The sequence below is a fragment of the Coregonus clupeaformis genome, chromosome 6 (assembly GCF_020615455.1).
Source record: "Coregonus clupeaformis isolate EN_2021a chromosome 6, ASM2061545v1, whole genome shotgun sequence".
Taxonomy (NCBI): domain Eukaryota; kingdom Metazoa; phylum Chordata; class Actinopteri; order Salmoniformes; family Salmonidae; genus Coregonus; species Coregonus clupeaformis.
The window spans coordinates 22100248-22126762 of NC_059197.1; the positions used below are offsets into that span (position 1 = coordinate 22100248).

At 43.7% G+C, this 26515-nt stretch overlaps 1 protein-coding gene across 4 annotated transcripts in view; it reads left to right on the plus strand.

Annotated features, from left to right (window-relative positions):
* Positions 1-26515, plus strand: part of LOC121567984 (leucine-rich repeat and fibronectin type III domain-containing protein 1-like) — a 115164-nt gene that overhangs the window by 85890 nt on the left and 2759 nt on the right. For all 4 annotated transcript variants that reach the window (XM_041878418.2, XM_041878420.2, XM_041878417.2 and 1 more), the window contains 2 exons: positions 10959-11089; positions 23749-25173. In XM_041878418.2, coding sequence (XP_041734352.1) covers positions 23777-25173 — 1397 coding nt within the window. In that variant the 5' untranslated portion in view covers positions 10959-11089; positions 23749-23776. The remainder of the gene's footprint in view (positions 1-10958; positions 11090-23748; positions 25174-26515) is intronic.

Here is a 26515-nt window from a genome sequence, read left to right on the forward strand (position 1 = left end):
TTTCATAAAGGCCCACTGTACCCTCCTGGAGGTGACTTGTTCCACCTCACACTCCTCCAAATCCATTATAGATAACTGTCTTGACTGTGGCTCTGGTACATATGTTTACCGCTGTTGAAGTGTACGTGGAGGACTTAGACTGAGGAGCCCTACTGAGATGCTCCATCATTTCTGAGCAGGATGGATCTGTCAGACCTCAGTGTAGTGTTATCTCCCAACTATATCAATAATACATGCACAGATAAGTGTGCTGGAGTGCATAGGATCAGGAGGGATGATACTACTGGATGAATTCTTATAAAGAGGATGCTCGCTTGTACTCTACGTTGCCTAAAAAACAGGATAATATGGTGTACTGTAGAAAGCCTCAGCTGCATCTACGGAACATGTACAGCGGTTGTAAGACTTTAAGCTCTGTATAAAGGGTTGAAAACTGGGGCAATCTGAGCTATGATAAAAAATATATATTTAAAAAATATATATATATATATATGTTGAGTAGGCGATTGCTTTTTTCTGGCACTTAAACCGACACCTCTGTTTCAATAACGTCTTAGGGAATATTGTGGTGGGTTGACGTGAAATGGAATTTGAAATTACTGTCAAGTGCATGAAAGCTACCACCCAATTAAACTCAGAGAACTGCAGCATCTTCAAAGTTAGTTTTTCACTAAGATTTAAGCAGTGAATTCAATTTTACTCAGACAAATTAGATCACATGGGCACTGATGCGTCTTTTCCTGTATTATTAATTCTCAATGGTAGGGGGTTAGCACTGAGGGTACTGGGATCTGTTTTTGTTTTGGGGAAGGTACTTGCATTATATATGAGCCACATAAACCATGATGTGCCAATAATTCCAGTAATGGTGAATTTTCATGTGACGTCTACTATCTCATATTTCTGTCACAAGTTGTGTAGGGATTCAATTGTGAGCTGGGGAAAAAAGAAACCATACTAGTTTGGATTGTGAACTTGTAGACAGGTAATACAGCTGCTAAAGATCCTTCCTGATCCTGTGCCAGTTTGTGAGCTAGTGTGTGGGAGGAGAACAAGCAGATAAGGGGGGAAATCAGATTGTCACTAGCTCTACTTTCTACTAAGATTAGCTGCCTTTATTCCTGCATTGGTGTATTGCTAATTATCGGATCAGAGTGAGCAGACTCTGTTCTCCTCTGTGTTCATCCTTCTTCTTGTCTTTCTTGACAGACACAAAACCCATGTGTTTTGACAAAAATGCAATAAATATAGAAGTGGAGGACGTTTTTTAGCCTTTTCATGAGGACAGGAAATGAGAAGCTGTTGTTTTTTCCCAGCAGCAGCACCCAGCTTGTCTTAGGTTGGTTGGTGTTGTGCATATGATTTAGTCTTGAGCAGTAGCACAGGCTGTCAGTGTGACAGGTATGACAGAGCACAGGAGCAGATCTAACATTGTCTACAGACAGAATCGGAGAGCATGGGAGAAATATCTGGCTTCATTAGCAAGGAGGGTTCGTCGATAGTCTCGGCCCTTGTTTACAGAAGTTGTCACATTCATTTGGCAATGCAGGGGCTATGATGGAGGCTCTGTGTTAGAATACAGTGTTCAGTAAAGGAGTACTATGAAGGATTACTGTGGAGGGGGACATCTTTAAATAGCATGCCCGGTAATCTCCATATGTGAATTTGTGAACATGGGGCAATGTCTTTTTGCCACATAAAGACTGATTTTTTTATGAAAACCATAATTTAAATGTTGATAGGAAATCCATTCCTATGTCAGTGTGTAAAATAAATCCCATGTTATAGGGTACAGGTACACCAAAGTCTGTAGAGTGTAAGACCACAAACAAGATGGAGTTCAAAGTATAGGCTGCTCTATTATAAGGACTGTATAATATTACACTTGATTAAATTATTAGAAAATGAATGGACACAGGTTAAATTATGTTGCATGTATTGGCCCTCTGTAACAAATAAATGTTCCTGGAAATAGAAGCACCATGGCATATGATTATAAGGAGTCACTGAACAGCAACATCACTTAAGTATCATAGAGCAGAGCTGCATCCTCAAGTTAAAGCTCAATGGGCCAAGAATGAGAGTCATAAAAGCTTCTCCTACCGTATAGGAACTGTCCCGACATACAGTACTATATCAGCATTGAATATGAAAGTGTGATATAATTACTGTGATCAGAAAGCATGCTGATGCAACCGACCACACATTCAGACAACAATCCGGATTATAAAGCCTCAGAGGACATCACAGAAGACTGTTCTTTATGACCAAAAGTTCCCTCTTTCTGGGGGATCTCATCTGATTCTTATTGACTCACGTGTTCATTCATCGGGCCATGAAAATGAGAATTGTACAATAAATCAAATTTCATAGCACTCTTCGTCCTGACCTATTTTGCATTTATGGTGTTTGGCATATTTCTGCTGCGTTGGTGGAATGTGACAGGAATATTAATATCAAACCAGGAGGCCCTACATTTCTTTGTGAGAGAGAACACAATAGGGGACAATAAACCTCCATTCTGACCAATAAAGTCGCTTTTATTAATTAAGGTTCATGTGGTGGTGCAGTGGTATTTACTGGGAACAACTATGTAGCCTACCTTGTGGTACTATTGCAGAAGCATAACAGTTGTATTTGGAGCATGTTTTCTCTGACATCTGTGCATGTAATCACAAGGACATGTACCGTTGGTGGTTTAACAATCCCCTGTAATGTCTTTCCGCTAATGATCCGTGAAAACCCAATTAAGGGCCCGTGATTTTGTTTGAAATGTCAAGATGCCCCAGATGCCTTTTTGTCCTATTGATCTGGCAAGAGCATCTCCCTGCAAATCACAATATGCCAGGTATCGCTGTGATACTGGTAGAACTAACCACAGTCTGCGTTTAACATTCAAAGACCTGTCTGTGGAAAAGATTACACACATAATCTGTAGAAAATTACAAAAGCAACATCTGGGAATTAGGCAAATGTGAAATATAATCCGCTCAAGCAATTTGTTATTACATGAAAATGTAGCTCGACTTTTATACGGAAGGACAGCATGTTGCCCAGGGGATAACCATACTGTAAACTAGGGGAAAGAGTAATTTTGTAGACATACTCAATCGAGTGCCAAGTTCAGAGGCCAAAACAGTACTTCTCAGAGACATCAGGAGAACACTCTAATATTTGCAACAGAACATCTAAACTATGAGGCCATTTATTTTAACTCGTATGCTCAATTGAGAATTTCCCCCCAAAACAAACGCCTTTACCCTAATATATCCCATAATAAACTGGTGAAAATAATGTCTAAATTGCACTTAACTAGTTGATATTAGGTTAATTTAGGATTCATTAGATTGTTACCATGCTGGGGTGTTTGTGTTTGAAGTAAGCTATGCCCTACTGGCAGAGGTTTACAAGATTTTGGCTGAAATATCAGATGCCTGCTTGAATCATTCTCTGGAGTCTTCCAAGGGCACCAGGGCCAGAAAAATATAAAACCTATTCAAATTAAGAAGAGAATGCAGTATTCCCTGTATGTGCCAAATCTGACACACACATATACACAAGTATAGCAAAATACGGATTTATACACAATCTAACCATAACTAAGAATCCAAATTGTACTTGAGATGCAATTTGTAAAATCCCTTTCCCCCTCTAAAGGGCTCTTAACCCTGGCCCTGCACCAGATTCATGGCTATTGATTGGCTAGCACATTGGCCATTAGCTTTAACTTGACCTTTAATGCCAAAGGTTGGGCAAGGCTAATACAAAAATATATTAACCAATCAAACTGCACCTACAAGCAATTTCAGGGGGAACATATCCTAGTCCCACCTCAAATAAAGATTGGGCTGACAACCACCATGCCCCTCTGAGATACCTATTCGGGAACTATAGTGGATTATCAGCACAACATCTATCCAAAATGGCTGCTTGGCCTCAGTAATCATTACTGTTCTGAGGTTGTTTGTCTTCCAGTTGTGATGTCACGAGAGGCTGTGTCCTGGAGGGACGTTACATCCCCCTGAGGTGGCTGCAAACCCAGACAGCTATGGCTCCATCTGCTGGTATGGTCGGGAACTCCACCCCTCTATGGCCAATCTTCCCACGCAGCTGAAACAAATGAGGGGCTGATGAGCTGAAGGTTTGGGAAGGGAAGAGACACAGTCTCCAACCTGGGCTCTCTGGAGGACAAGAGTGCTGCACGTCCACTTCCATGAGGAATATAAGGATTTGGAGATACTTACCTTTGGATATATGCACCTGTGGAAATACGTGAGAGACATTTGGAAGGACTTTTTGCTGGGTTGGCCACTAGCTGCAACGTGGACTACAGTAAGGCTGGGGAAAAGTTATCTGAGCGAGTGAGAATTATGATTTTGGATGTGGAAGAGACATCCCTGAACTGTTAACCCTTAAAGAGCCACAAGAGAACAGAATTTTGTTATATTTTCGTTAATTTCCCAAGACCTATAATAAAATCCTTGTTTTGTTTGAACCTTGTCTCCTTGCACTACTTGAGCAATCCCGCTGAAAGCTGTGTAGCCTCTCGTGACGTCACAGATGGTGGAGAATACGGGCACGCTCAAGCGTTAATAGTGCATGTCAGAGGAGGATACCGAAGGTTTGATCACCCAGTTTTCCAAGTTGGCCGTAGGCTCCCCGCCCGACTGAAATGGAGGACATATTGAAAGCCCTTGTTGCTGGCCAGCAAGCCCAGATGCAAGCAAACGTGGCTCTCTTGGAGGAGCAAAAGAAAGCCAACCTTCTGAAGGCAGAGGAATTGCAGTTGCAGAGACAGAGGGTGGTCCAAAATACCCGCCCAATAAAGGCAAGTGACTTTATATCTAAGATGGGAGCTACCGATGACATTGAGGCATACCTGCATGCATTTGAGGCCACGGCCACTAGGGAAGCCTGGCCCAAGCAACAGTGGGTTGGTCTGTTAGCCCCCTTTCTAACCGGGGAATCGCTGAATGCTGTCCGGGACCTGGGCCCTGACCAGGTTACTGACTATGATGCCCTGAAGTCTGAGATCCTCAGCAGATATGGACTCACAAAGTTTGGTATGGCCCAGCGCTTTCACAGCTGGACCTTCCAACCAGACCAACCTCCTCGGGCGCAGATGCATGAACTTGTCCGAATCGCAAGGAAATGGCTGGATCCGCAGAGGAATACAGCAGCGGCGGTGGTGGAGGCCGTTGTGGTGGATCGTTACCTACGCGCCCCTGCCTTATGAGGCAAAACGGTTCATCAGTCAACAGGCCTTGACCACGGCTGATCTGACCGTGGAAGCTGTGGAAAAGTACCAGGCCACAGCGGAGATGCTGAATGCTTCCCGAAAAAGACCCCAGGAGGGCGGCCCCACCACAAATGGGAAGAACCCGTCCAAAGGACCCCAAGGTCTCGAACCCAGCCACGTCAGGACTTATCCCGGCTCCAGGGGGAGCCAGAAACCAGGCGGGTCCAAGAAGAGTACACCAGGAGGGGGGAAACTCGACAGTGTTACCGGTGTGGGGAGATGGGACATATCTCCTGGCAGTGTGGGAAACCAGCCGATGAACCTATGCCCACTGCGGAGTCCTCCAGCTCAGCACCCACACACCGTTTTGCCTCACTCTTGGGAGTCGTAGATGGCGGCCCAGATCGACCCCCCACCTGCCCGGTAACTGTGAATCACCATGATGTGGAGGCCTTACTGGATTCTGGTAGCCGGGCCACCCTGGTGCGTAAGGATTTGGTGGGCCCAACGTGTCTGACCCCGGGGAAAGTCCTCCCAGTTTCCTGTGTCCATGGGGACACCAGAGAATACCCCATTACTGAACTTACAATGACCAGCACGCGGGGAACCATACACACGACGGCGGGGGTGGTTGATTCCCTCCCCGTCCCTGTCCTAATTGGACGAGACTGCCCAGCCTTTTACCCACTCTGGAGAGAGTCTCAGGAGAGGTTAACCCGAGTACCTCGGAAACGGAGAGGCAAGACTCATCCTGGGAAGGCTCCGGTGCAATCCTCCGAGTTACTCACTCCCGCCCGGGCTCTGATAGGGATGGCAGGTGCCCAGACCGACACAGAGACGGAGCTACAGAATCTGGACAAAGAACTGTCTGGTCTGAAGGGGGACCGCTGAGAGGTATCGTTTGTTAAAGCAACAGTTAGACATGAAGACAGAAGAGTTAGATATCCTCCAGGCTAAACTCCAACAGAGCTCCTTCCCTAAGCAACAGGAGGAGCTGGAGAGGCTGCGCAGGACCATCGAGGAGTGTGAGGAGACCCTGCGCAGTAGTAAGGAGGTCCAGAAGAAGGCAGAGGAGAAGTACAAGGTGTTGGAGAACAAGATGAAGAATGCGGAGGCAGAGAGAGAGAAGGAACTGAAAGCTGCTCAACAGAAGCTAAACTCTGCTAAAACCAAGGCTGATGCGTTCAGTAAGAAACTCAAGGAGAGACAACAGGAGGCTGAGTCCCTGGTCCTAGAGTTGGAGGAGTTGAAGAGAGAGCAGTCTGGCAAGCACCACGGCAATGCGGACGCCCTCTCCCGGCGTGATGCCTTCTTCGCTGCCTTTACCCCGACGAGGACGTCGGTCCCGAGGAGGGGGATGTGTGATGTCACGAGAGGCTGTGTCCTGGAGGGACGTTACATCCCCCTGAGGTGGCTGCAAACCCAGACAGCTATGGCTCCATCTGCTGGTATGGTCGGGAACTCCACCCCTCTATGGCCAATCTTCCCACGCAGCTGAAACAAATGAGGGGCTGATGAGCTGAAGGTTTGGGAAGGGAAGAGACACAGTCTCCAACCTGGGCTCTCTGGAGGACAAGAGTGCTGCACGTCCACTTCCATGAGGAATATAAGGATTTGGAGATACTTACCTTTGGGAAATACTCACCTTTGGATATATGCACCTGTGGAAATACGTGAGAGACATTTGGAAGGACTTTTTGCTGGGTTGGCCACTAGCTGCAACGTGGACTACAGTAAGGCTGGGGAAAAGTTATCTGAGCGAGTGAGAATTATGATTTTGGATGTGGAAGAGACATCCCTGAACTGTTAACCCTTAAAGAGCCACAAGAGAACAGAATTTTGTTATATTTTCGTTAATTTCCCAAGACCTATAATAAAATCCTTGTTTTGTTTGAACCTTGTCTCCTTGCACTACTTGAGCAATCCCGCTGAAAGCTGTGTAGCCTCTCGTGACGTCACACAGTTTACACTAAGCATTCTGTATGACATCAAACACTTAGCACTTTGTAAGTAATCAGGAAGACTTGATCGTGCCTGCCATGGAATAATGTAATTAACTTCAAATGAGAGGGACCAACTTTGAAACAGATTTCAAGTATCTAAACAGATTAATTTCGGTGGCATCCTATCAAAATCCTGATATATTGGGAGCATTAACGTTACTGACCACCTATTTGTTAGATGCAATACAAAATTGATAGAGGTCATATTATGTTGCAGAAAATCATTGAACACTTAATTTGATTGATGTCCTGCCTGCGTTTCTGATGCTGCGATGTCCCAACATGAATCCAGTGATGGAAAAAGTACCCAATTGTCATACTTGAGTAAAGGTAAAGATACAGTACCTTAATAGGAAATGACTCAAGTAAAAGTGAAAGTCACCCAGTAAAATATGACTTGAGTAGAAGTCTAAAGGTATTTGGTTTTAAATATATTTAAGTATCAAAAGTAAAAGTAAAACTATAAATCATTTAAAAATCCTTATATTGAGCAAACCAGAAAGCACCATTTTCTTTTTTCTTTACGGATACCCAGAGGCACACTCCAACACTCAGACATCATTTACAAATGACACATTTGTGTTTAGTGAGTCCGCTAGATCAGATGCAGTAGGGATGACCACGTGTTCTCTTGATAAGTGTGTGAATTGGACCATTTACCTGTCCTGCTAAGCGTTCAAAATGTAATGAGTACTTTTGGGTGTCAGGGAAAATGTATGGAGTAAAAGGTACATTATTTTCTTTAGAAATGTAGTGAAGTAAAAGATGTCAAAAATATAAATAGTAAAGTACAGATACCACAAAAATGACTTAAGTAGTACTTTAAAGTATTTGTACTTAAGTACTTTACACAACTGCATTAATCCAAAGTGCTATACAGTAAAGTAGCAAAGCCTGAACAAGTAGTAGCTGCCCCTTGGAAAACATTGTGGTTAAGCTTGACTTTCCCTTTACTACAACTATCTGTCACTCTATACCATAATACCCCTCCCACTGTTCCCTGATCAAACGGCTCATTGTGTCCAGTGCTGAGTCATCCTGACATTGAGAGTGTCCTTTCAGGAGCTTGTTACAGCTGGAGCTGCTGCTTTATTGCTTGTCTTCATTTCAGGCTCAGTCATCACAGCAGGTAGGGAGAGGTGAGGAGGAAGACATTTGCTAAAATATGACATTCTCACCAAGACCTTTTACTACACTGAGGCAATTGAAAAATAATTAAATTACATGATGAATACACAGAATGTGCCTCAATTGGTTATTTAGAAATTGATTTCCCATATAGTGAGAGACTATATGAGGCCAGGGTCCTATAGTACCTCATGGTGAGCTAAGGGGTTGTTCTGTCGATACCTGGATGGGTAGTTCAGAGAGATGGAGAGTATAGGCTCCCTACAGTGTGTAGGCTATGTACAGTATGTATTTGGTTAAAAAAATATCTATAATTGATTTGGGCATTTTTTTGTCCTTAAATGAGGTCAGCAGGATCTGAGAGACTATCACCTGAGGCCTTTTAGTTGTATGTTCTTTAGGAAGAGCCAATATGCTGTCCTCACAGCAGTTTGTCTGTTTTCTCTCTGCCAGAAACGGAAGCAGGAGCTACTGGGAGGCATAATAACTAAGACAGGCCTTTATTGTATATGTAAATGTCCCAATTGTAGGTATAGATGCCTTTGTTCTATTCAGCAGGGTTTGTTTGGATGAAGCATACCCATTTTTATGCAAATAAATGAATCATCAACATGACCATATTTTACATTTACATTATTCACGGTAAGCCTCAAGCCTTTAAAAAGTGTTTTAAGTTGGCTTAAAGATTTCGTGATCAGGATAATAGACATCTGGTTACAGACAGTGCATGTCTATGTTATCTGAGACCGAGTGTGGTCAGTGAAGTGATGCTTCCTCCTCTGTTCATATTCTATCTGAACTATCTGTCCCTGTTTCCACGACACTCCTCTACATGGTTCAGAGTGGTTGATGGACAGAACGTAACAGTGTGAGAGAAGATGAGCGAAGTCACACTATGGCCTGTTGTCATACCGCAGCACTCTAAGTAGGAGGGTTGGCAGACAAGGAGGAAAAAAGGAGAAAGCACTGCCTTTCTAACATCTGACTGTCTCAGTCCAAAGGAGAAGATTGGTGGATAATTACTTGACAGAATCTGTCCTTTGGCCAAACGTAGCCCAGCATTGAAGGACTATTTATCTTTTTACTTCATAGGAGGGACTTGCGGGTGGAAAGAAGGTGAAAATCTGTAGGATGGAAAAGGGAAAATGAAAAAGGAATTGCTTTGATACAGTGAAGGAGACTAGGAGAGGGTGAATTTGAGATAAAGTCCGACAGGAGGGCTTGTCCTTTGATGACCCTACAGGACTTATCAGTGTGAGCCAGGTGATGGGGTGGCTGAGAGACAGCGATAAAACAGGGAAGTCTGTTGTTAAGCCCATTGTGGAAAATCCAAGGACATGTTGTTAGAAAACAAAATGTCAACTTCATGCACCAGCCAAGAACTGCACTTGTCATACCACTGTAATGTTACACTGGATAAGTAAGCTGTAGATTAGAAGACAGACTTGAAAAAATGGCTGCCAGATGCAGATAATTAGAATAGATAACATACATGGTATGATTATGAATGATCACCCTGTTTACTGTGCTTGCTCAATAATGACATGTATGGTCATTTGCGGCCACCCACAGTCAGTCTTCCATTGTTTCCTTGTAACCTTCTCTCCTATGTGATGCAAAGTCTCTAAGTGGAATTGGATTACAGAAGGTGGGACTGAACGTAACACTAAGAAAAAGCTTCCATCATAAATACTTCATTAGATGGATGAATAGCTGGAGGGGACAACCCTGGAACCCCTTCTAAATACAAATAGATGGTGAACCTGAGTGGAGAATTCTGTTTTCATGCATGAGGGGCTCTGTGTAGATGAATGAGAGCAATATGATAATCTATGTAGCACTGCATGCAACCTCCTCTGCTGCCGGACTTGTGACATGTTATGTAGGTTGTTTTACGTTTTAGAGACAAGTGAGAAAACCGAAGACTTACGACCTTGGCAATACCTCTGCTGTTTTTTGTTTTGTTTTTAGCAATACAAATTGTTTCCTAAGCTAGTCTTTAACACAGGTGTACGTTCTCATGGAGTCTGGTGATTTATCATAACGGGAAATTTGCTACAGTTTATGGTATAAAGCCTCTCTCTTTTAAAAACTTAATCAGGAAAGAAGAAGAATCCGGAGTGTTTTGTAGCACAGGGATAGATTCCAAAGCTCTTGTCAAAATATGATTCATTTTTAATAATGCTCCTCTTTACACTTTGTTCTTCTTCAGCTACAATAATGCAATGAAATATTCATGATAGGATACACAGCCATAGTCATGGTGTCTCCACTTTTTCTCCCATATATTTCCTGCTGTTTGTTTCTTTCTTCAGTTGTGTCTCATAATCAGATCAGTGATCATATCTCACCAAAGCTGCCAAGTGGAAAAGGAGTAAATATAAGCCAATTAAATTATGAATGTCTCACTGCTTATCTTTGAGAGTGCTGTCTTCTTTTCTAATAATATTGAGTGGCCAGATGACCAACCTCAAACAATGTGTTCAATCAGCCAGGGAAAGTTCCCATGGCTCTGAGCATCAACTTAGTTTAGCCTCAGTTACAATGTAACACTGTTTTAACCAGAGATGTTATGTTGTGTTCCCCAGGCCTCTAGGTGTTTCTCTCTAATGCCAGTGGGTGTCGTCCTACTCCCAGAGCTGTAACTGACTGACTGCAAGAGGGACGGGATGCCTCTACCCATGTGATATCTGCCATGGAGACCAGAACTTGATATCTGGTGAGTAGCCTAGGCTGTTTGCAACCCTCCCCACGCCTTGTTTTCCGAGCCACTGCAAATTGACTTGAGCAGTTGCAGTCTGTTGTTCCCTTACCCGGGGCAACTTTTCATGTGCGGAAGTGAGCTCTCTCGTTAGGGAGGGAGTGCATCATCACAGGCCTTCAGAGGCAGCATTATGGAGATCACTGGTAGTTGGGAAACACACAAAAACAACACTGTTCCATCATCAAGGCCACCGGTGCATGACCAATTATTCAAATGACCTCTTCTGCTACTTTGACGAAGCCCAAAACAGACCAAGGCTCTCTTTTCGCTAATAAACCCCAAATAAAGGAGAAAGGTAATTATCACTGTCTAAATAATATGTAATGTGAGTCTATTAATTAAAGCCCTAGTACACCAGAGGATCCAGTTTAATCATCTCTGCTGTGTCTTCAGAGTGTAACCAGCCAGAGATCTGAGTGTGCTTCAAAGAGCTGTGCAATACGCACCTGTTTCCCCCATAACATCTGTCTTCTGACTGGAGTCAGGACTAGCAGACATGTAGCCTGAAAATGTCACTGCACAGTAACTATTGCTTAAAGTAAATGATGATCCAGTAGGTGTATGTGATGCCAGTAGTTTTGTCTGAGCTGAGGGCGTTGGTTGTGTAAGGGAAGGGAAGGAAGAGCTAGCTGGGGGCCATTCCCACGGGGGGTTGGTGGGGATGGTGGAATACGCAGTCTACTCTGTGACCCCCTGTGGTCAGAACTCCTGTGGTTTCTGTGGTCAGAGGGGACACACAATGCTTCTAACAAAGAAACATGATGTCTCCCACTTGTCCTCCCCTGCTCAAAGGGAATGAGAGGGCAATGCTAATTAGCCAGCTTGTGAGCTGAGCTTAGCTAGTGCACACACCCTGCCCTGCACACACACACACCCGCCCCTTCTGCTAACAAGCAACGTCTGCAATAATCATGCTTTGTGGATGCCTCTGCATATTTCCTTGCACCATAGGACTTTCTGATGGGTTGGTGTCATAAAAAAGGCTTCCATTTTTAATTAGCCATTGTCAAGGAATGTATATTTCACTGAAATACCCTTTCATGACAAATAAAAGTAATTTATTGAATGTCTGTATGAAGCCATTCTGGTCCATTCATATTCGTTTAACATCTTTGTTCCAGCTGTTCTTTTGTCTGCAGTTTAATAGTTGTCAGGGATGATGCAGGTGATAACAACAACCATGACATATCTCCCGAGTGGCGCAGTGGTCTAAGGCACTGCATCGCAGTGCTAGCTGTGCCACTAGAGATCCTGGTTCGAATCCAGGCTCTGTCGTAGCCGGCCGCGACTGGGAGACCCATGGGGCGGCGCACAATTTGTCCAGGGTAGGGGAGGGAATGGCCGGCAGGGATGTGGTTCAGTTGGTAGAGCATGGTGTTTGCAACGCCAGGGTTGTGGGTTCGATTCCCACGGGAGGCCAGTATAAAAAAATATTTTAAAAAATGTATGCACTCACTAACTGTAAGTTGCTCTGGATAAGAGCGTCTGCTAAATGACGTACATGTAAATAACAAGTAGAGAACTACTACCAGTTCATCTCTATTCACATTCTGCTCTGTAAGCAGGTAGTAAATATGAATGTTTAATCAAGAATCAGAGCAAAGAAGGACTATGGCGGAGGTTAAGTTGAGGTATCATCCCTCAAACACTCCCAATACAAATGAAGAAGAAAGGATAAGACTCAGCGACATTACATTACCCAGCACTCTCCTCCTTTTCCTCCTGCCATCATGTTGTGTGGTCAGATCTCTCCACTTCACAGTGACCTGAGCCTTTCCCTCTCTAGTTCCTGGAATAGCAAGTATGGGAGGCTGAGCGAGGATGAGCGAGACTGAGCGAGACTGAGCGAGTCTGAGAGGCTGAGAGGCAGAGGAGTAATAAGCTGTAGAGGGGAGGCTCAAGGCGTACTCAGGGGGGTTCAGGTCTGCCATGATGCCAAGACACTCTCTTTATCCCAAATTGCACCATGTTCACTTTACAGTGCACTACTTTTGACCAGGACCTCAGGGCTCTAGTCAAAAGTAGTGCACAATATAGGGAATATGCTGCCATTTGGGACACATCCACTCTCTGCTGGGCTCAATCCCTGTTATCTGTCCATTAATCACCCACAAATTAAAACCATATTGCCAGCTGTATCACACTGCATCTGAGGAATAGCAAATGAAATGGAGTCATTTCAGGAACATTCCTAGTAGTGAAGTGATGAAAGACATCACTTTTTAAAAAATTGGATAGAATATGCCTCTATCTTAGGCCAGCTTTCAGGTAACATCAAATCACATGAAAAGCATATCACCAAACCAGACACAATGGCTGTGTGACAGTGCCACAGGGGGAGCTCAGTGGGTTATATGTTTGACCTCTTGCTGTTTCCTCTTACTCAGTCACAACTGCTTAATATCTGGTCATGTGCACAGATGCAACCTCTGCTGGTGAACACAAGCAGAACGTAATGGACTCACTGACGCAGCCTTATCTGATCCACCACTGACTCATTTAGATGTTCATTGGCTTTTTCAGATGCATTGGTGACTGTTTGTTTGTTGTTTATCATGTGGTTGCTCTCTTTCTACTCCTCTGAGATATCTATGATTAATTCTTCCCCTCAGAAACCAACAGGAACAGAGACAGTTCGCCAAACTCTTCTGAAGTCCCTGATCAAAGATATGGAGACATGTAATAGCCAGTTATGAGAGATATCTGTGACCTCGTTGTTCAACCCAACAGCAACCCCACTAATATAACTCCAGAACTCTGTAGGACAGATTTTAAATATTTACTTTCAAAGTTTCATCATACGAATATGAACATGAATATGTATGTAAATGATTATGAATAAGGTTTTTAGATCTAATGGATATCGTTTCAGTAGTATAAAAGAGTCAAATGGCTAATATAACCAGAATGTTGCGCTACTATCAAGGAACTGTGGTGAAACATTGCCTTATTGCATTCATGTATTAGATGAAAAATAGGTTGTTTTCCCAACACACAATTTGTTATGTGTTCCTCAGTCAAGTTAATGGCACTTGTGGTATGCCAGCTTTGCATAAGAATGTATTTCACTATCCTCACTCTCACTGTTGAAAAGCTGCTATTGTTTCTAAATGTTGTTGAATGGCCTGTGCTATGATCAGTGATAGGGCCAATATTTCATCCAGGCAGTATTGGTGTCCATCTGTGTAACGGCGTAAACAAGACCATGAAAGGAGGAGCCCAGCCTACTGTTCTCCTTTCGTTAAGTACATAGAGGGAGTGGGAGTGCACCATGAGACTTGCAGGCAGGGAACAGTTTGGTTGTGAGCCTCCTCTCCTTCCATTGTCTACTCTAACATACGGGAGACAGACAGTGTCCTCAAAGAGACCTGGCAGCACTCCTCCCGGCCTTTATCTGCCTTCATGCCTGGCCATGGAGCAGAGCTCGCACCATTTGCGATTACAGTCACGTCCAAGCTGTTACTGTAATTTGCATTGGCTCATGGGTAGGGGGGAGTAAGGAGGAGAAGCAGCACATGAAGCAGGCCTGATATAAGTGGCCCTGGCAGCACAATGAGCTCGCCTGGCTTTAGCTTTCTGGATGAGTTGCAGGAGCAGGGCTATATTAAAGTGTAATAATGGCACCGAGCAGGTTGCTTTGCTGTTAAAGATTAAGCCTGGTGCAGGGTGGTAAATTGCATAAACACAGGGTGGGAGATTTGAAACCAGAGAAACGAGGGTTTAATTCAAGGTTTATTAGACAGTGTGATAACTTTTCAATGCTTTTTCTCAGAGTAGACTCTAAATCTGTCCCATGTAGAATAATTAATGTGCAGTCTGAACGTGTGAACATGAAACAGTGCTGCAGCAACTACTCTGGACAAAACTCAAGTTAAAGGCTTCAATCTCTTTTCCTCATATATGGGACATACTTTTGGTCATGTAGTGTATGTGGACACCTGCTCGTTGAACATCTCATTCCAAAATGATTGGCATTCATATGGAGTTGGTCCCCCCTTTGCTACTAAAGTAGCCTCCACTCTTCTGGGAAGGCTTTCCACTAGATGTTGGAACATTGCTGCGGGGACTTGCTTCCATTCAGCCACGAGCATTAGTGAGGTCGGGCACTGATGTTGGGCAATTAGGCCTGGCTCGCAGTCGGCGTTCCAATTCATCCCAAAAGTGTTTGATGGGGTTGAGGTCAGTGCTCTGTGCAGGCCAGTCAAGTTCTTCCACACCGATCTCGACAAACCATTTCTGTATGGACCTCGCTTTTTGCACGGGGGCATTGTCTTGCTGAAACAGGAAAGGGCCTTCCCCAAACTGTTGCCACAAAGTATCGTCTCGATTGCCATTGTATGCTGTAGTGTTAACATTTCCCTTCACTGGAACTAATGGGTCTAGCCCGAACCATGAAAAACAGCCCCAAACCATTATTCCTCCTCCACCAAACTTTACAGTTGCCACTATGCATTGGGGCAGGTAGCGTTCTCCTGGAAACCGCCAAACCCAGATTTGGCCCTCTGACTGCCAGATGGTGAAGCATGATTAATCACTCCAGAGAACGCGTTTCCACTTGACCAGAGTCCAATGGTGGCAAGCTTTACACATTTTTACATTAACATTTTTCACACTCCAGCCGACGACTGGCATTGCGTATGGTGATCTTAGGCTTGTGTGCGGCTGCTCGGCCATGGAAACCCATTTCATGAAGCTCCCAATTAACATTTATTGTGCTGACGTTGCTTCTAGAGGCAGTTTAGAGTGTTGCAACTGAGGATAGGTGATGTTTACGCGCTTCAGCACTCGGTGGTCCCGTTCTGCGACCTTGTGTGGCCAACCACTTCGCGGCTGAGCCGTTGTTGCTCCTAGACGTTTCCACTTCACAATAACAGCACTTACAGTTGACCGGGGCAGCTCTAGAAGGGCAGAAATTTGACTAACTGACTTGTTGGAAAGGTTGCATCCTATGACGGTGCCATGTTGAAAGTCACTAAACTCTTCAGTAAGGGCATTCTACTGCCAATGTTTGTCTATGGAGATTGCATGGCTGTGTGCTCGATTTTATACACCTGTCAGAAACAGGTGTGGCTGAAATAGCCGTATCCACTAATTTGAAGGGGTGTCCACATACTTTTGTGTATATGTTTACCTAAGATCATATGTTCACTGCATCAAACTCATGTCCCCTACATTTACCCTCTACTCTCCAATCCATCACACAACCACATTTACATTTACGTCATTTAGCAGACGCTCTTATCCAGAGCGACTTACAGTTAGTGAGTGCATACATAATTTTTTTATTTTTTCATACTGGCCCCCCGTGGGAATCGAACCCACAACCCTGGCGTTGCAAACGCCATGCTCTACCAACTGAGCTACATCCCTGCCGGCCATTCCCTCCCCTACCCTGGACGATGCTGGGCCAATTGTGCGCCGCCCCATGGGTCTCCCGGTCGCGGCCGGCTACGACAGAGCCGCCACCACAACCCTCCAACCTCACTAGCTCACTGTCCTCTGGCAGTTTTATTTTGTCAGTTCAATTTGTGAATTTGTTACATTCAAATAATAGTGCTTTTAAAAGTGGGCTAGAAATGTCAGATGTCTAAGCAATTTAAGTTGTTTACCTCCCTAAGGCATGGCTTTAAGACTGCAAGTAGCTAATTTTCACGGTAGCTAAAGAAAAATGGTCATGTAGTCAGTGACCGACCGTTTCCTGGTGGTTCACCGCCGGAAGGACGATTCATTAATGCAACAACAACCAGTGGACACAGGGAACCTTGACTGAATACTACTCAGCACAGAGCTAGACTGCTCCACTGGCCTCTGGGATTGATATCCACCTCCATACCCCAACCTCTACTATCTCCTTTGTCTCCGGCTGGAGCAGACTACTTTTAATCATGAATCAATCACTCCTCTATTATCTTCAACAAACTGAGAAGGCTACTATCAGTACCATTATTTTCTACGTCCCTTTTAAAAAATTGGACTATTTACATTGATAGAATAAACGGTGTACAACAGTGTTTTATTACATCAGGGATCTTCAGAATTCAAGTGGAGTAGAATTTGTTTATCAACTTGCAGTCAACATATCTCCACTTTATCATTTGGATGTCAATGGTATTTCAGATAAATAATGCTTTCCGAATAAACAAAGTGGTAATAGTCTTGAAATTGCATAGCTTTTAGCCCTTTATCATGTTTGCACTAAAATGTATCTTTCACAATAGAAATGCATCCATTGCCGATCAATCTCAATGGGATAATTAAGGAGCATCAATTAAATGTGCTATGTTATATCAATCATCGCCTGGTGACTTTGTGAATTTACAGAGAGAACTGTCTAGACAATCAAATAATCATCCACGTTCAAACTCCTACTCCTGTGAAAGTTAAGGATAGTCAGGAAAATAGTATTATTTCTGGTGGATTTCTTCAACAATCATGACAGTTCCTGTCAGCTTGAAAAATGTTAGCAATTTGAATGCATAGATTAGATTTTTTTTGTATTCAAACTGTTCCCTTGTCCCTAGCATACCTGGGAACCATTTTGTTAGCATGTACCAGATGTACAAAAGCGGTAGAGAACACAATACTGTCCTTGAACATGAGAGTTTTTGTACAGCTGCCCACTGTGCTAAAGCTGTATTATATTATAGGATAACAGCAACCAGCCTAGAGGACACGTGTTGTAGGAATTGATCTGGTAACAGGTTATACAATAACATACAGTAATTTATTGCTTTTGCCGATGACTCATTTTCATTCATGATTCACCTGCAAGAATACAATATGGCTGACCCCTATGCAGTAATTTAACCGGAAACAAACAATGAAGTTTAGGTTGATCTTAGTTTAGTGTTCTCAGTGTTTACTGTGAAATGTTAAAATGCCTTTTATTTCTTACTCAGCACAGAGCTATGCACAACTTCTCACAGCATACCTAAAATGGGCACGTGGCCATCTCAAATAAGAGGACTTTGCATTTTCCTGATTATTATACTAATTAAGGGAGCTGACGGGGGGAGGCTTTTTGGCTCTGTGGTTACAATTCATGCTTAATTCAGTTTGGCTTGAAAAACACCACATCCAGTAATTCCATTATGCATAGTTTGTCTTATCCGTTTTCCAAGCCATCCTAATGAAGAATTTCATGGACCTAATCCGGGCTTCGTGGAGGATGTTTTTTAGTGGTTGTAAACATGTCTGTATCAGGGTACAATTTGTTTGGTATTATTTCAGAGCAGGGATTCTGTACAGTGCACTTACTGTATTCAGTGTTGACAGCCAAGTGGCATTATTTGTTGTATAGGTTTCTTGAGCATGGGAACTTTTGTGTTCCTTAAACAATAGAAAACATATTATTCAATATAAATCAAGCACATCATTTGTCTCAAGGCTCACACACATTTACTCTAAAAATTCACAGCCTGTTCAAATTCAATGTGGATCAAAACCATTTCAATTCCATTGGATCTCAGAAAATAGACTTGCAAAATGTCAATGTAGGTGTAGAATAAACCTCTCCCAATTACTAATACTAACTACTTATCTTGTTCAAATAACCTTTTAATCCTTCCTACAATTTAGTAGGATGGCAAAGTCTTCCTTCTCAGGAATTTGCTACGATTAAAGGCTGTGACTAGTTAGTACTTGTCAATTACTTTCCCTGAGTACGTTTTTGGGTGAGGTTTGTAATTGAAAAGACAAGGCACATCACTCTGCATCCTTTTTGCCATTTGCATGTGGCTATAATTATAAAATGCAAATGTCCTCTATTTACCAAGGTATTCTCTCTCTGAGACGATGTGACCAGAACTCCCTAGGGTTATATAGCGCCACACAGAGCTTGGCTTAGCAGCGGAGATGGAACAGACTCCAATGAACTTTTAGCCTGTCAATAATTATGTCGGTTTCCTGGGGCAGCTAAAAGTTCACTGCCTACATTGTCTAATTGGAATTTACTCTCGCCTGACAGTCACATAGGAAAAAAATAAGCATTACTTGACCATGTTGTGGGTGTGTATACAATAAGGTGGCCTTTACTGAACTATAGATAGGACATTGCTTTCCTCGTGGTCAGTTATAATTGACCATTTACAATGTCACATTCAAATTCATATTAATTAGATTTTAATTGATATGTGTTGATAGCAGATAATGTTTAATATAATTTGCTGTTGAAAATACACTTGCTTGCTTGCATTGACCATTTTAGTAAGATCCCAATGACAATGGGGAATTTACATTCTTGATATTCTGTGTGGATTGGTCAGATGTTTTGATACTACATTTCAAAGAATAACCTTGAGGAGTTCCCTCTTCTTGATAGGGGCCAATTTCTTAATTAGATATCAGACACAAGTTATGGAGGTTATTTAACTAAGATGTTCTGAATAATTAATTAATGTCGTAATTAGACTTTTAATTGATAATGAATATGTGTATATTGGAAAATGTAATGGAATGGATTAAAATGCAAAATCATGCTTTTAAACTTATTATGTAGATTTTTGACTAGTGTCAGCTTGTAGTGGTTTGCTTGTTGTGGTTGGCTGAGGTTAGACTGGACCACTTGGTCATCTTATTAACTCTTTCTTTTGCCACTCAGAGCAAATACAGTATGTCATGAGCTCCTCACATCTTCATCTGCAGTCCCTCCAAAAGGGTGTATAATGCATTAATACAATTTTGGGCTGGAATCATTTGAGAGTTCTTACAATGTACAAGAAAGATCCTCAATTAAATACAAAGACAGCATTGCCACCAGTGTATTACTCTTTCATTAATTTCAGTTTGCACTTGAATTCCAATGCATAGTTTTATATGCTCCTCGCGTCCTCCTCACCTATAGACACACTTAGTGTGGTTTTTGAAGTGGGTGGCTGATGCGTCTTATAAATTTCCTTATCTTCCCTATCGCCATTAGGATTGAAACCTTGTTTTTCTGGCAGCTTAACATCTTAATGCGATTGAAAGACCTACATTCTACACCAGAGTTGCCTTGGCAACAAAGTTTTCTTTCTTCACCGGAGATGCTGAGAGATCAATAGAGTATCCTCGACGGTGATGGCAGGAAACGCTAGAGCACAGATGGTCCTCAGAGGAACCATGAGCTCTGTGGCCTAGTTACCATTTGAATGCTTACACAGTTATTGGAGAACAATATTCTACCTAAAAGTATATGAGACAAATGATTTTTTTGCAGTGATGAAACATATTTTCAGACCAACCGAGAACACATTCATTGTATAAGACTTTTGTTGTATGAAATAAGATGAGTTTTTCTATAACCTACTTTAATGTAACCTCCCCAGCTTCTAAAAAAGGGTCACATTGAGATAAATAATTTACACAAGCCAGGCACAGTGTGCTGCCAGCAATAAAGCCCCCCGTGTGACATTCTCTGAGTGTGAAGAACTGATTTTACCTTAATGCAAATGTACATATAGGAAATATACACATAGGAATAAAACAGGCTGTCGTAGTCTTAAACTTAGTAGTTATTGTTCATGTTTTTCTCTCTATATCTGGAGTTTCTTAGAATAAAAAGTAGAATATATGTTCTCAGTACAACAATCAAAAGATGAATGTCATACAGTGCATTCGGAAAGTATTCAGACCCCTTGACTTTTTCCATGTTTTGTTACGTTACAGCCTTAATCTAAAATTGATTAAATAAATAAATAATGCTCATCAATCTACCCACAATACCCCATAATGATACATTTGAGCTAATTTATTTTAAAAATAAGAAAACGGAAATATCACATTTACATAAGTATTCAGACCCTTTACTCAGTACTTTGTTGAAGCACCTTTGGCAGCGATTACAGCCTTGAGTCTTCTTGGGTATGACGCTACTAGCTTGGCATACCTGTATTTGGGTAGTTCCTCCCATTCTTCTGTGCAGAACCTCTCAAGCTCTGTCAGGTTGGATGGGGAGCGTCGCTGCACAGCTATGTTCAGGTCTCTCCAGAGATGTTCGTCCGAGTTCAAGTCCAGGCTCTGGTGGGCCACTCAAGGACATTCAGAGACTTGTCCCGAAGCCACTCCTGCGTTGTCTTGGCTGTGTGCTTAGGGTCCTGTTGGAAGATGAACCTTCGCCCCAGTCTGAGGTCCTGATGGCTCTGGAGCAGGTTTTCATCAAGGATCTCTCTGTGCTTTGCTCCGTTCATCTTTCCCTCAATCCTGACTAGTCTCCCAGTCCCTGCCGCTGAAAAATATCCCCACAGCATGATGCTGCCACCACCATGCTTCATCGTAGGGATGGTGCCAGGTTTCCTCCAGACGTGACGCTTGGCATTCAGGCCAAAGAGTTCAATCTGCGTTTCATCAGACCAGAGAATCTTGTTTCTCGTGGTCTGAGAGTCCTTTAGGTTCCTTTTGGCAAACTCCAAGCGGGCTGTCGTGCCTTTTACTGAGGAGTGGCTTCCGTCTGGCCACTCTACCATAAAGGCCTGATTAGTGGAGTGCTGCAGAGATGGTTGTCCTTCTGGAAGGTTCTCCCATCTCCAAAGAGGAATCTTGAGCTCTGTCAGTGACCATCGGGTTCTTGGTCACTTCTTTGACCAAGACCCTTCTCCCCTGATTGCTCAGTATGGCCGGGCGGCCAGCTCTAGGAAGAGTCTTTGTGATTCCAAACTTCTTCCATTTATGGCTTGGGGACCTTCAACGCTGCATACATCTTTTGGTACCCTTCCACAGATCTGTGCCTCGACACAATCCTTTCTCGGAGCTCTACGAACAATTCCTTCGACCTCATGGCTTGGTTTTTGCTCTGACATGCACTGTCAACTGTGGGACCTTATATAGACAGGTGTGTGCCTTTTCAAATCATGTCCAATCAATTGAATTTACCACAGGTGGACTTCAATCAATTTGTAGAAAGATCTCAAGGATGATCAATAGAAACAGCATGCACCTGAGCTCAATTTCGAGTCTCATAGCAAATGGTCCGAATACTTTTTGTTATTTTTCTTACGTTTTCGCTTTGTCATTATAGGATATTGTGTGTAGATTGATGAGGATTCTTTTTAGAAATCAATTGTAGAATAAATCTGTAACATAACAAAATGTGGAAAAAGTCAAGGTATCTGAATACTTTCTGAAGGCACTGTATATTATATACGATAAAGAAATGGAAAGATAAAGATCATCTGATCCAAAGGAAAAGATGAAAGGCAAACTAAAGGCAATTAAAAAAGAATGACAGTCTAGACAAGTAGACGTTGTTATTTTCAAAACACATAGCCAGGAATTATTGGTTACCGGTGGAGAACAATCAGTTATCATCATATCCCTGTGATAAACATTGAGGGTTAAATGCATCACCAACAAAGATTGATGCCGAAAAGAGGGAAAAGTACTGCATGGCGATATGTCAGCCATCATGAAAGAATGGGGTTTAATTGGGATTTGGTGGTTATTACACCCAAGGATCTCTTTTTGCACCTGTCACTGCAGACTTATGCTCTCACAGAGCTGGAATCAATAGCACTAAATAGGGATCAGAGAATCTGAACATCAGCCTCAACACCTAAGAACCATCAAATAATACCTCCATCTGATGGATTTAGAACCAAATTCTCTTCATCTCACTATTCACCTTCATGTTTTGTTGCTATGATTTAGTTGACAGACTCATGTCTAATTCTGCAGTACATTTCTGAAGCATGAAGTTTGAAGGGAGCATGAAAAGGTCATATAAATCTTGAAGTACCCCTTCTCCCCTTAATTCCCTACACTGTTGTGAAGTTCAGAGCTAGAAAAACAGACAAACCATACGGTATGACAGGGAATTATATGACATTAGCTACATGTAGGCCTCTCGAGTGACGCAGCAGTCTAAGGCACTGCATCGCAGTGCTAGAGGCGTCACTAAAGATCCGGGTTCGATCCCGGGCTGTGTCATAGATGGCCGCGACTGGGAGACCCATGAGGCGGCGCACAATTGGCCCAGCATCTTCTGGGTTAGGGGAGGGTTTGGCTGGCTGGGATGTCCTTGTCCCATCGCGCTCTAGCGACTCCTTGTGGCGGGCCGGGCGCATGCACGCTGACTTCGGTCGCCAGCTGTATGGTGTTTCCTCCAACACATTGGTGCGGCTGGCTTCTGGGTTAAGCGAGCAGTGTGACAAGAAGCAGTACGGCTTGGCAGGGTCGTGTTTCGGGGGACACATGGCTCTTGCCCTTCGCCTCTCCCGAGTCCGTACGGGAGTTGCAGCAATGGGACAAGACTGTAACTACCAATTGGGGAGAAAAAGGGGTAAATAGTACCGAAAAAATAAAATAATTTGCTCCATGTGAAAACGACACAGCAATTATTCAAATTTGGATGGGATTGACATATTAGCCAGTTTGTTTTGCTGGACCATTCTCTTTTTTTTCTGGAATAATGCCAAAGCTGGGGCAGTACAGTTCAGTCGTCTATCATCTCACCACACTAAAAACAACCTCTGACATGTCTCTCTGGTGATCGGTACCCTACTGGCAGTTTCAATCATCTTGGTTGATGACTCCATTTGTGTATGCTCATTATAAATGGTATGATTTTAAACCCCCCAGATATACTTATTTTAACATATCTCTGCCATTTCTCTCTCTATCTCCATCTTTATCTGTTCCAGGATCTGGAAGCTGATAGACAGACAGACCATGGATCGTCTGGTTGTGTGTGTGCTGCTGTGTGGACTGCTGTGTGCGGTGCTGGTGAAGGGCTACAACTGCCCCGGCCGCTGCATCTGCCAGCACCTCTCCCCCACTCTGACTCTGCTCTGCGCTAAGACCGGTCTGCTGTTTGTGCCCCCAACCATCGACCGCAAGACTGTGGAGCTGCGTCTCACAGACAACTTCATCACCATCATCCGCAGGAAAGACTTTTTCAACATGACCAGCCTGGTCCACCTCACCCTGTCCCGTAACACCATCAGCCAGATTACGCCCCACGCCTTCCTGGGCCTGCGCTCTTTACGAGCCCTCCACATGGACGGCAACCGCCTCAGTGTCATCAAGAGCGACCACTTCAAAGGCCTGGTCAACCTCCGCCACCTCATACTGGGGAACAACCAGATTCACCACGTGGCCCCAACCTCATTTGATGAGTTTGTGTCAACCATCGAGGACCTGGATCTGTCCAACAACAACCTGAGGACCCTGCCCTGGGAGGAGATAGGCAGGATGAGCCACATCAACACCCTCACCCTTGATCACAACCTGATCGATCACATCGGAGCTGGGACTTTCACGCTCCTCACCAAGCTGGTTCGTCTGGATATGACCTCCAACCGGCTGCAGAAGCTACCTCCGGACAGCCTGTTTCAGCACGCCCAGGTGCTGTCAGATGCCAAGGGCTCCAACCCGTCCTCCCTGGCGGTGAGCTTTGGGGGGAACCCTCTCCACTGTAACTGTGAGCTGCTGTGGCTCCGCAGACTGACCCGGGAGGACGACCTGGAGACCTGCGCCTCCCCGGATCACCTCATGGACAAGTACTTCTGGTCCATCCAGGAGGAGGAGTTCATCTGCGAGCCCCCGCTCATCACCAAACACCTATCCACCAAGCCCTACGTCATGGAGGGCCAGGGGGTCACCCTCAAGTGCAAGGCCATGGGAGACCCGGACCCGGCCATCCACTGGCGCTTCCCCGACGGCAAGCTGGTGCACAACAACTCCCGCACCATCCTGTATGACAACGGTACCTTGGACATCCTCATCACCACCCTGAAGGACAGCGGTGCCTTCAACTGTGTGGCCTCCAATGCTGCAGGCATCGCCACAGCTGTCGTGGAGATCAACATGATCCCTCTGCCCTTGTTCGTCAACAACACATTGCACCACATGCGCGAGGCCGATCGGGGCCTCTCTGACATCACCACCTCCTCCAAGTCAGGCAACGACACCAAGGGCCATGACAAACACCAGGACAAGAGGGTGGTGGTGGCCGAGCTGACCTCCTCCTCGGCTGTGATTCGTTGGCCCTCTGAGCGCCACATCCCAGGCATCAGGATGTACCAGATCCAGTACAACAGCACTGCAGACGACACACTGGTTTACAGGTAAGCCATGTGGGGGCTGGGGCTGGAGGAATGGGAGCGCTGGGGCTGGAGGACTGGAGCTGGTGGAAATGGGGTTTCGTTTAGTTTATTAGGATCCCCATTAGCTACTGCACATGCAGCAGCTACTCTTCCTGGGGTCCACATAAAACATACAAATAAATGACAAAGTACAGAACGGTTATAGACAAGGACAGTAAATTCAACAACAAAAAAGGGGGTGGGGATGGGGCTGGGGTGGGGGAGGCGGTTAGGGGGGAGAAGGTCTGAGCCAGCTCTGGAGACGGTCTGAGCCATCTGGAATGCCCATCTGCTGAATGGCATGACAGTCCATTATAATAGATCCATAGCTCCCAGAGCTGCATAGGTGCTGTATCATTAACTATGTCACTAAATGTAAGTAAGCGCACAATTTTATTATGGTTTAGGGATAAAAGAGTGTATAAACAGACCATATGTTGGTTTTAATAGATAAACATGCTGAGTATGATTTTCCATTTCCAGTTGTTAGCTCTAGGCCTGTGGGAAAACAAAGATTACACGATTTAAGACTTATGACTTGGCCTTTAGAGAGTAAATATAACCTTTTCTCTCAATATTATCCAGCTTCAGCAGGCACTATCACGTCCCAGTCCTTAACCCCAATCCAACGATAACCCCATTCCTTACCATAATCCCAATAGGACATCATTGTGCCTAGGACACCCGTGAGTCCCATTCTGCTATCTGCTGCAGTTGGAGGCTTCTCCCATTTTGAAGAACTATCAGTTGAACATTAGAGGATCCCTGTTTAATATGATAGATATTACAACATGTAATTTATTCCACATTGATGAATGACTCATGTCTACTCCGTTTCACTAAACACATACAAGGTGATGAGCTGCTATTTAGCACCAATTAAGTAGTCAACCATAGAGTAATGATAGGTTTGATTGCATCGCATTGATGAGTAAAAGCACAATGGGTCAAACAAACTTTATATTGTCAATACAGAGATTATTATAGTAATGTCACATGTATAGCTGATAATTTGACAAATAAATATTGTATTAATACCAGAATGGGAATTTTAAACCAAAGTCTTTGCATATAGCCTATAGCCAAACGTGAATTGCAGAAAGCTATTGTACCTATTGGCCAATCCGAATTGTGAATTGCTGTAGAATTTATTAACATAATAGCTATATACAGTTATTGAGTTCTATGTTTCAATTGGTGTAGGTCCCATTTCCTTATCTTGAACATAAATTCATGATGAGGAATATTGTAGAACTGACTAATGCAAAGTGTGCACTCTAATGCCAGGGTTACGGAGTTGATACACAGAATTAAATCATTCATT